General features: G+C 44.4%; 1 protein-coding gene across 2 annotated transcripts; it reads left to right on the top strand.

The window, feature by feature from the left end:
* Positions 1–1365: 1365 nt before the first annotated feature.
* Positions 1366–9536, top strand: LOC147033150 (inositol 1,4,5-trisphosphate receptor-interacting protein-like). Of its 2 annotated transcripts, none has more exons than XM_085871245.1 (2): positions 1366–1712; positions 4663–9536. In XM_085871245.1, exon 2 carries the CDS (start codon positions 4665–4667, stop codon positions 6279–6281), a length of 1617 nt encoding a protein of 538 aa, XP_085727371.1. In that variant the 5' UTR covers positions 1366–1712; positions 4663–4664; the 3' UTR covers positions 6282–9536. The 2 variants fall into 2 exon arrangements, with proteins under 2 accessions (XP_085727371.1, XP_085727372.1); XM_085871246.1 differs by lacking the exon at positions 1366–1712 and adding an exon at positions 2790–4558.
* The last annotated feature ends 1954 nt before the right edge of the window (positions 9537–11490 follow it).

The raw sequence follows: 11490 nt of genomic DNA, 5'->3' as shown, positions 1-11490 counted from the left end.
TTGTCTGTCCGCTTGCCTCCAGCCAAAACCGCTCCACCGAGCGTTCTGAAATTTTCAGATTAATGACATGGACACTGCGACGGTCCCGCATTGAAGTTTCGTAAAATTTGGTCGACCAAAAAGGTCTACATTGGCCAAAAGGCCAATTTGAGCCAAATTTTCTAAAATCCTCAAATTTCATCCGATTGACTTGAAATTTGAACAGGATTTGCACAACAGGTCACTGAATTCAACCACTTATAACTTTTGAGGTTATCAAAGGTGAAAAGGTCAATATAGGCCATAAGGTCAACCCAAAATAGGCCAAATTTTAAAATTGTTTCTAAAATTGTCAATTTTAATCCGATTGACTTGAAATTTTAAGACCATTTGAACATCAGGTCGCTGAATTCAAATACCTTTTAATTTTGGGATCAACATCGGCTAAAAAGCCAAATTGGGCCAAATTTTCTAAAATTGTCAATTTTCATCTGATTGACTTGAAATTTTCAGAGGATTTACATACGAAGTATATCTCAAAGATGGCGGAAGTCACTGAGCAAAACCACCTATTCATTTTTAGGTCAACGTGGATCAAAAGGTCAACAGACCAAAAGGTCAAAATAAGCCAAATTTCTAAAATCCTTAATTTTAATCCAATTAACTTGAAATTTAAAGAGCATTTGAATATCAGGTCACTGAATTCAACCACTTATTAATTTTGAGGTAAGCATAGGCCAAAAGGTCGACATAGACCAAAAGGCCAATTTGGGCCAAATTTTCTACATCCTCAATTTTCGTCCGATTGATTTGAAGTTTGAAAAGGATTTACATGTCAGGTCAATGAAATCAACCACCTATTATTTTTGTGGTCACCATCAGCAAAAAGGTCAACATAGACCAAAAGGTCAACATCGGTGAAATTTTGAAAATCCTCAAGTTTAATCCACTTAACCTGAAATTTGAAGAGCATTTGCATATGAGGTCACTGGATTCAACCACATTATAAGTTTGAGGTTAACATAGGCCAAAAGGCCAATTTGGGCCAAATTTTCTAAAATCCTCAATTTTCATCCGATTGACTTGAAATTTGAAAAGTATTTTCATATCAGGTCGCTGAATTCAACTACCACTTAATTTTATGGTCAAAATGTCAACAGAGGCCTGATTTCTAAAATTGATATATCGGGCCAAAAACTATATCTCAAAAAGTTGTCGAGGAGTTATGACAAAACCAGGTGGATGAGTTGAATAGGTGACAAGAACAAGTGGATTGGATTTTGGTTCGGATCCAGCCCATCAGTGGGATACAAAACGTGAACTGTTCCACCTGGCAGAGGTATGCGCTCTACCGAGTGCCATTCTACTTTGTGCCGTTTTGTGCAGTCTCACTCCATGAGTGATTTTTCGTTTAAATGTCGTTTCCTCTGTCGGATTTCCCGCCGCACGAAGTCGAGACCACAAGATGGCGGAAAAACCGACGTCATCCTGGTCACGAGCACGAGGCGCGTCATGATAGTCCGTTTAGCGCGCGCGCCTTGTCCGCACAGTGTTCCCATTGTGTCCCCGATCCTGAGAACGCTCCGTATTGTTCGCGAGCGGGATATGGAGTGTGACACGTGCTAGTCGGGCCGGTGGTCCCGCTGCCCATCGGTGCAGATTGTCCCGTTAGAGCAGGAAGGGCGCTGGTCGCCGGGTCCTCGGCCAGAGCGACGCGGAGCGCATTGGACAAGGTGAGACGGCCGACAGCTCGGACACGGCTCAACTAAAATACACAAGAGCTCATTTAAATGGCTGGAATTTTATAAGTGGATAGTTGAGAACATTTAAATATGAGCGACGCCCAAGTTTGGAACCCTCCGCGTGGTTATTTCCACCGTTTGGTACAAACGTCATCGGCTGGCAGGATGGCCGACAGGTACGCACACTCGCCTCTTCGAACAACAACAACAACAACAACAACCTCGAGCTAGCTGCAAACTGCCGTCCTGGTGTTTCGCACGTGTGTCGTCCCGATCGCATGGACGTCCAACGAGGTGACCCGTCCGTCAAAATTAGTTGATAGACGTTAAAGATGCCACGATGTCCTTGGCGAAGAGTGGGTGAGCTATCGCCGGCACCCTGAACAAATTACAAATTCCTTTCCTCACTTCCACTTGGAAAGCAATGGCAAACCACCCAGTGTAATCCTTGCCTCGAAGCTACTTTGGCAGCATTGAATCTGCCGTTCAGGCACAGCGCCACAATTCGATCATTGCACACGTCATCGGTCATCCATATTTATTTAAAACTGAACACACCAGACGGAGTCTTAAATACCACCAAATGTGTCCGTGAGGTCGATCTCATAGTGGTGACAACGTCCGTCCGCTGGACGACACAACGCCCTGTCTGCAGAACACCAATGAGATAGTCTGTAGCCACATCAGGAATCGAACCCAGGCTAGATATCTCAAAGGTAAGTGTGCTACCTAGCCCCCATGCTGTCAGATTAAATACCACCAAATGTGTCCATGAGGTCGATCTCATAGTGGTGACAACGTCCGTCCGCTGGACGACACAACGCCCTGTCTGCAGAACACCAATGAGATAGTCTGTAGCCACATCAGGAATCGAACCCAGGCTAGATATCTCAAAGGTAAGTGTGCTACCTAGCCCCCATGCTGCCAGATTAAATACCACCAAATGTGTCCGTGAGGTCGATCTCATAGTGGTAACAACGTCCGTCCGCTGGACGACACAACGCCCTGTCTGCAGAACACCAATGAGATAGTCTATAGCCACATCAGGAATCGAACCCAGGCTAGATATCTCAAAGGTAAGTGTGCTACCTGGCCCCCATGCTGCCAGATTAAATACAACCAAATGTGTCCATGAGGTCGATCTCATAGTGGTAACAACGTCCGTCCGCTGGACGACACAACGCCCTGTCTGCAGAACACCAATGAGATAGTCTGTAGCCACATCAGGAATCGAACCCAGGCTAGATATCTCAAAGGTAAGTGTGCTACCTGGCCCCCATGCTGTCAGACACTGTGTCACAAGATCACAATAGAATGCTTGCTCTATGCTGTCCCCCCCCCCTCAGTGGGCAAGATACCAGGAAGACGGTTTTCCTCGAATTGGGAATGAATCCCACATCAGGAAATTTTAAAAGCACCAACAGCTGTCCTGCAATTCCACAAATTTTAAGTTTACATTTTTCCTCCTAAAGCTTTATTGAGCTTTGGGACAAGATGGCTAACAGCTTCAGTGTAGGAGCTTTTGGGGGCTGCGATAGCGGTTAATGACCAGTAAGGGTTCTCGTGATCTGATACAGAGTAATCAGTCACAAGTTGATGTTTAAAACATGAACTGCGGTAGTTTGAAATGTTGGTGAGATGATGGAGCAAGTGTAGGCCTTTTCCTCTCACACCACAGGCAGGTTGGTGGTCTCTCTGTGTTGTGCTGCTTTTGCTCTTGCACACTCTGTCCTCTCTTGGCTCTGTTCCTCCCAAGTTTCTGCATGGTGCACACGGTCTGCAGTTACCCTCTTCGTGTTGAACTCCCAAAACCCAGGCTCACTGCTCACCTCCACTCATTTGTTCCTCTTTTCTCTCACCTGTGGAACCAACTCCCCCAGTCTGTTCAGTCCCATTCTTCCTGTTTCAAGACACCTGTTCACCAAGACCTCAGGTCATTTCCCTCATCCACACTCATGATCTCTTCTACCCCCAAATGACCCCATTCCCGAGCACTCCTTTTTTCCAGGTTCTCGTGATTTTCCCCCCTCTCCCTCACCTCTTTCCTTTTGTTCCTTCTATCTTTCATCCCCGCTTTCCCCTTCCTTTTCTCAATGTGTTCCGTTCAACTTGTGTACCGCTTGTTCACCCCCAGGTGTCCATTTCCCCGTCCCCTTAGTCTCACTCTCCCTTCTACTCTGCTGTTGGTGCTTCCCTCTTTCCATGTTGTTCCCTTCCATTCTGCTCCTCCATGAGCCTAGATCATGTATCCAAAATTTTTTGTACCATCTCCAATGAGGAAATGGATGCATGCTTACAGAAACGTAATGATGGACTACCTCCTTTGTGACACCTCAGTAATAATAAGTATTATTATTAACAAAAGAGCAGCAACCCACTTTGTTACTCCAATTGAACAAAGTACTCCCATTACAAAGACAAGGCTTGGTGGAGACTACAAAGGGAGCTCGCTGCTCCCTAAAAAATTTTTTTTTTTGTAACTTCTGACCTTTCCCAACTAAAACCATTTCTTTGATGACTCGACAATTACTATGAAGAACTAGTTTTGCTCATGGATGCTGTTGTCAACCTGCATCGGCACGCAAGTAGGACAGTCGGTGAAATCACCGGAATGCTGATCGAGGTATGCTAACCACCGGAGGAAGCAAGACGAAGCCGACGTTTCGGGCGTTAACCGTTCGGAGCGATAATCCTTTGAGCCCTCCTTTGCTCCACTGAAGGGTCGACGCCCGAAATGTCAGATTCTTGTTTCACACAACAATTATAATTGTTGGGATCACAACACCACTTCACACAACAACAATTATTAGACAGGGGAGAGACCCAGAGAGAATATGGTATCTCAAACCCTATAGCAACCCAGATTGTTTTGCCATATAATGTTCGGATGATTGTTACCCATTTATAATCCTTCTCTCTTTTCCTCTGGTCTCCACCCTAGCCATGCTGTCGCCCTGGAGCTATGTTGCCATGTTAGCAGCTCTTCTTCCACAGTGCTCCCCGCCCGGCTCTTCGCACCATGAAAATTGGCCCTCGATTCCTCCAAACTTCGACCTGGATCCTTCAACGAAACCCGAAATCTTGACTTTCTCCAGAAAAGGACCTGTGAGACCTTGTTTTGCATTGGATGCTGGTTTGGGGCTCGGAGAACTCCTTTTCACTGTCCTTTTTGTTACGGCGGCATTGAGGTCTCGGCGTCGACATCAAGGCTGTATCGTAGCTCCTTCGAAATGTTCACCTCATCACACTTCTTCATGGACTCCACCATGCCAACCTGAAGCTTGGAAAGGGCTGTGCAATGAACTCAAATGCTCGCTGAGTCATGATCCAGGATTCGCACAAAGCCGTGATTTAATCGAAGGTTTTGCTGACAAGCTCCTCGAGTCAGCAGCTGCAGCCGTGCCCACTGATGACACCATGCACCTGTGGACCGGTGAGATAAAGGATGGATGTCCAAGACCGGGTTTTTCTTTTGGACCTTGTGTATCAGCTCGAGTTTCAGCAGTCCTTCGCTCACCCCCACTCTTTGAGTTGTACGCACCACTATCAGCTGAAGGTCCGTGGGTGCTGGATGTCAAAGCAGAAGCGAGACGGAACAGCCAAAGCAGCCTGAGCCACACCATGGCACAGGTGGCTCTTTGCTCCATCAAAAATCAAACCTGTGGCTGCCGGAATGGTGAGCCAGACTCAATCTGTCTCGTTTGTAACAACAGCCCAAGATGCGACACTTCACAAGTCAACATCACAGCACCAGCCTTGGCCAACTGGTTCCAACACCGCCTTGCTGCAGGATTGCAGGCTGGAAAGCCCAGTTTTGATGGAGAGCTGGTGCTTCGTGATACTGACTATCCAGGCTGTTTGGCTTTGCATCTTAATTCAGGCCATAGGCTCAACTTCAACCTGGTGCCTGCTGTAAGGCTGACTGGCTCGGAAGTCTATGCTTTGGCTGATACGTTTGAAGGAGGTTGGCAAATGTCTTTGGGAGTATATGAGAAGAGGTTTTTCACGAGCATTACACGGCAGCTTGGACCAGCATCTTGTCACATCGATTGCGCTCGAATAGTGTTAGCATTGTTCTGTGGGTACACAAAACCACCGCCATTCAAAACCATCTCTGTAAATAAACCCACTTCAGCTCCAACTTCCCTTTCTTCACTCCTTTCTTCTTCACTCTCTCCAAGTTTTTGTCACCTCTTCATCGAATCCCTCTTTCTCAAAACTCTTCACGGTACCAGTACTGAACCTTCCTTTTGGTCATCTCATCTCTTGGCTGATCGAATTAAGGATCTTGTGAATGAGATTTCCATCTGCTTGCGCAATGAGGGTTCTCTATCCTTTCCTTGGGGTGATGAGACCATTGTAGAAAAAACAGTCATCCCATTTATGCATCAATCACTGGCATCACCCCTGTTGGGCGGCTGGGGAGAAGCATGGCAAGAATTTGAAAAGTTGTCGGGGAGGTTACAAATGATGGTGGAGAACTATGATGGAACAATGAAGGAGTCACTTGCCAAGACGAAACAGTCCGCTATCCCACCGAACAGAGCTCCTTCCAGCTAACTCCAGAACGGGTAGACAAAATGCGGCCCGCGAGCCAGATCCTGCCCCCATGTTACTTCACTCCACCCACCATGACTCCCAGACCAGACTGTATTCTTCTGCCCTAAAAACAAAATCCAGGTGGTTGCGTTTTGATTAAAAGGGTTATTTAAACGCAGTCGCAGCAATAACATTTGGGGGACTTTTCATCTATTTTATCGGCGAACGTTGTACAGCAGGAACACGATGCAAAGTCTGCGTGAAGGGTACGGGCCGATGATTGGTTGCCACGATTACGTTGCTAATCACAACAGCCGATTGTTTAGCACTGGAGCCACGCAGAAATTAGCTACAGCGTATAGTTTTCAGTTTTGCAGGTATTCACATTTGTCGCACGTTAATGAAGGGATACAAGCACGAGTTTATCGAAGACGAGAAAAGTAGACGCCGAATGCCGAGCTTTTAACAAGGTGTGCGGAGTGGACTTCAGAATACTTCTTTCCGTATGTGGCAGGGGAAGGTGTGTGCTTAATTTGCAAAGAAAGCGTCGCTATATTAGAAGAATACAACTTGAACCGACACTTCAAGAGCAAACATGCAGCCATGTATGAGAACATGTCTGACAAAGACAAAGATGGACAATCGCATGAGATGGTTGCTCGAATGAAAAAAGTGCAAAGTTCCTAAAAAGGATTATTTTAATTTCGTTTTTTTTTAATTTTAGTTTATGTTCATGCCTGTGAACCCTTGAGAGTGAACAAGTGAAACTTTTATTTCTTTTCTCCATTTCGTCGTATTGTTATCCGTCTCGTTCTGTATTAAAGCCGGTCCGCAGACCGGGAAACTAAATCCGCAGTCTCCTCTCTGGTTGCTTCTGGATCCCAGACCCATGTTTCATGTCACAGACATATTTAAAGACGACTTTGCATAAGTTTTTTTATTTTAAACTTTTACTTTAACAGACATTTCGACAATCTGGCAAACACGAACTTACTAGTCTCCTCTCTGTGATTATCATGTGAAAATGTCTTAACACATTAGGCCTAAACTTGAATGCACTAACCGTTCAAGCATCATGAATTTGAAGTTACTTACATGGTGAGATCATTTTATTGAAAAACAGATATGTGGCCCGCGACGACATACCGAAATTCTTCTGTGGCCCACACGCAAAAATTATTGCCCACCTGTGCTCTCGAAGCTGTGTTTGTTTTGCGAGATGATTCTCTTGGTTCAAGAGCTTGTGAAGAATTCGTATTTATATACAGGGTGTTTCAAACAAACTGGACTGTTTGAACGTTTTGGTGTAGAAAAATTACAAAAGGGAGCAAGTTCAGTGGTACATTGATGGAAAGCACACACCATGCCATTTTTAATTCACTCGTTATACTGCTTGTAATTGACATTTTCAATGTGTGCTCCACCTCTGTTCAAGTAGGCTTTGATCCTGACTCCAAAATTCTCCAAAACTCATCTGCACGTGGTTGGAATGGTAGCTTGACAGTAGTCCTCCACCTTCTGCTTCAGGACAGCCAGGGTTTGAGGTTTGTTGGTGTTAACTTGACCTTTGACAGCACCCCAAAATAAAAATCCAGTGGATTCAAATCTGGGCTGTGGGACGCTGACTACTGTGCTGTGCCCCAGGCTGATGACGTGATTTCCAAACAGCTGGTAGAACAAGTCGATGGTTTCACCTGCAGTGTGTGGTGGCGGCACCGTGCTGCGTGAACCATGCAAGTCTGAATTGGTTTGGAGACGGTCGTTGAGCGAGATTAGTGTGGAATCGGCGTAAGACCTCGCGGTACCGCTCACCGTTGACTGTTACCCACCATCTTACCATTGGTGTACTCGAACTAATACGGTCCCAGCATACCCAAATCTGACGTTCAATGCACAGAAGCAAGTGGATTTGGGGCCCTTGAGAGATATCTCGGACACTTCCTCAGGAGGCTCAGCATCCCAGAAGATGTTGTTGTGATTGTTGATATCCCCATTCAAATGCAAATGTGCTTCATCACTGAACCACAAGGAGTTGATCCTATTTTGGTAAATTTCCATTCGGCCACTGAACCAATCACACATTGTTACTCAGCTTGCCGTGTCATTCAGAGTTTGTTTATTCCTTACAGATATGATGTTGGGAGAGCTTGAGTTCAGAAGTGAGAATGCGCCACACAGATGAGGCTGAGATCGCCAGTTCTCAGGAACACCGACGAGAAATTTCCTCGGACTTTCGAAAGCAGAATCTCTCGTAAGATCAATGTTCCCTTGGTCATTGGTAACACTTGGTGGGTGCCCACTGTTGCCTTGATTTTAATTTTTCACGCTTCCATGTGCTTTTCTTGGAAGTGCTCCACAACTTCTGAATGCTTCCATTGGAAGGTCCATTACGGGTGTGAACATTGTCATACTTACAGTATCGACGGTGCACCTGCATGGAGGATTTTGTCTCAAACCAAAGTCACGGTTTTCACTTTTTGTTCCACTGTGAACACCATTGTTGACTTTGGGTGCTACTGACTACTTGTTAGAAATGGTATACCACCACCACCGTAACCTGCAAGAGAGAAGGGTATCGCATTAGAAAGGACAGAATATCGGGCTGCTCAAATGGTACACTTTTTTTGAAACACCCTGTATCGGTAATGTCTGTCCACATTAATCAATTGTGGGGGAAAAAAAACAAAAAAAACATCAGCTTCAAATTTTCTTTATCCACCTTTAATATGGAACAACTGCTTTATGACATCATATATAACAATTATTTCATTTGCAGCCTGTGGTTGCTTGTTGCATCATTGCTAGAAACGTGGCTGTGTCCCCTGTTTCCAGTAAGCTGGTACTCATTTTGCTGACCTCAGAAGGATGACAGGCTGAGTCAACCCACCTGTTGTTATTTACCGAAACTACAAGGAATCAAACTCAAGAACCCTCAGGTCTTAAGCCAGCCACCTTAACCATTAAGTCAACACCAGACTATACATAACACATGATAATGATGTTTTTTTCAGAGGCCAGGGCATTTGTATGCAGGATGAGCATAGGTCTCGCTCTGCAAACTTATCTTTGGAAGCACACTTTGCTGATGGAGATGAGACAAAACACAGCAGATTCAGCTCTAGCTGGAGCTGGACAGCTACGAAACATTTACCCACAACTTCATGTGATGATTTGGTGGAATACAACGAACTCCTACTGATCATATTTTGGGATTTTGGGGTTGTTTTGGCTCATTTTACATGTTTATTTTTTGCTCAATAAAAAAAAGAAATAAAACCTTTTGCAACTGTTTTGTCGATAAGAAAATGGGTGACATCATCTTTACAGATAATGTGGGTTGGCCTACTTTACATTCCCATCTGAGCACTGAACTTTTATTTCAATGGAAGGTTGAAATCCTGGACACCGTGTCTGTTTGTTCATCGATTCCCAATGTTTCTAATTCGTATTGGAGTAAAAGTTGGAGGTATTGGGCACTTGCACAAGAGCTGTCTGATAAGTCTATCTTTGGGTTCGAATCTCGACCTAGTTTTAGACTGTCATCATGAGGGTGGGGTGTTGAAGGGGTTCCCATATTTTCCAAAAGCTTACAGTCATTTCCATAAGCTTTACAGTTGACGGCTCCAGCGTAATTACCTCTGCTACCGAAACTGGTCGGTGGTTATGTTTTCAACCCTGTTTGTCTGTGAGCAGAATATCTCAAAAAGTTATGGACAGATTGACTGCCCAAAATAGGTATTTGCTCTCTTCTCTGAAACGACACACACTATTCCAACGAAACTTGACCACAACCTTCATCTCCCATGATGTACCAACGTTTGTCGACCGTATCAAAATCTGCGCTCATTAATGGGGTCTACGGAGGGGAGGGGGGGGAAGGTTTTGATCCCCCAAAATGGATATTTGCTCTCTTCTTCAAAACTACACACAATTTTTATGAAACTTAACCACAACCTTCATCACCCTTGATGCACTAAAGTTTATCGACTGCGTAAAAATCTGCACTCATTAAAGGGGTATACGGGGTTTTTTTTGGATCCCTCAAAATACAGTATGAATTTGTTCTCTTCTCCAAAACTACACACACAATTTCGATGAAACTTGACCACAACCATTATCACCCATGATATACCAAAGTGTATCGTCCGCATCAAAATCTGTGCTCATTAAAGGGGTCTACGGGAGGGTTTTAATCCCCAAAATATGTATTTGCTCTTTTCCAAAACTACACACATGATTTTGATGAAACTTGACCACAACCTTCATCACCCATGATGTATCAGTTTCCCTGGCTTCTCAAACTACCCCCACAATCAAGCGATTTCCAGCATGGGCCACAGTCCTTACCTGAGTGCATGATCGTGAGGCATACCCTTGCTGTCCTAGAGGGAAAATTTGCTAAGCTTGCGAAGCTGATTATTTCAGTGCACGTAAAAGAAAAAAAAATTGACAGATTACAAAGGGAATGATTTAAAGACTTAATGAGGGGAATGGTGGGGAAGTTTGAAGACACATTACAGTGGAAAGGGGATCACGACTATAATCTCCGAAACAAACTTTGACACGTGCTCTGTTGTTTTAACACTGGAACCACATTTATGCTAAACATGTAATGATGGTACAATTAATCTATTTTACACCAATTAGCCCCAATTCATATTCCCACAACACCATTGCACCAATATGACTCGTAATACCAGCTCCCACTGAAAGCCAAATATGGTGTCAACAGCCCTTCCCTGCCAGAGGTGCTGCTTTTTATTCGCGTGACGGATGGATGGGTAATTAAATCGTACAAGGGAACCAACGATCTATTTGTGTCGGTCGGTCACAATAATGTGGCTTATCCTCAGGAAATTAAAAAACAAACTCCGAGTGTGGTGGTTTTGTGGTAGCCAGGACCATCCACATGACAATATTATTTCATTACCTCATTGAAATAGTGGAATATTTAACCCTTTCCCCTACCTTATCGCTGTTATGCTGCCATTGCCAACTTCACAACCTGCTTTCCTACCTTTCCAACTTCTTTCACCCCATTCACATTCTTGGTAGCAGAAAGATCAGTCTCACTAGAACAAGTATTCAAACAACCTTCATAATCTCATGAGATGTCCCACAAACATTCCTTGAAATTGCAAGTAGCCTAATCGTGTTAATAAATGATCCCAAATTAATTACCTTCATGATATATATTTACATAGTACATACATACAGGGTATCCACAAAG

This window comes from Eptatretus burgeri, chromosome 2, assembly GCF_056783735.1.
Source record: "Eptatretus burgeri isolate ZD-2024b chromosome 2, Ebu_testis_v1, whole genome shotgun sequence".
Taxonomy (NCBI): domain Eukaryota; kingdom Metazoa; phylum Chordata; class Myxini; order Myxiniformes; family Myxinidae; genus Eptatretus; species Eptatretus burgeri.
Note: the sequence above shows the minus strand (reverse complement) of the source record. Positions and strands in the feature narration are given on the sequence as shown.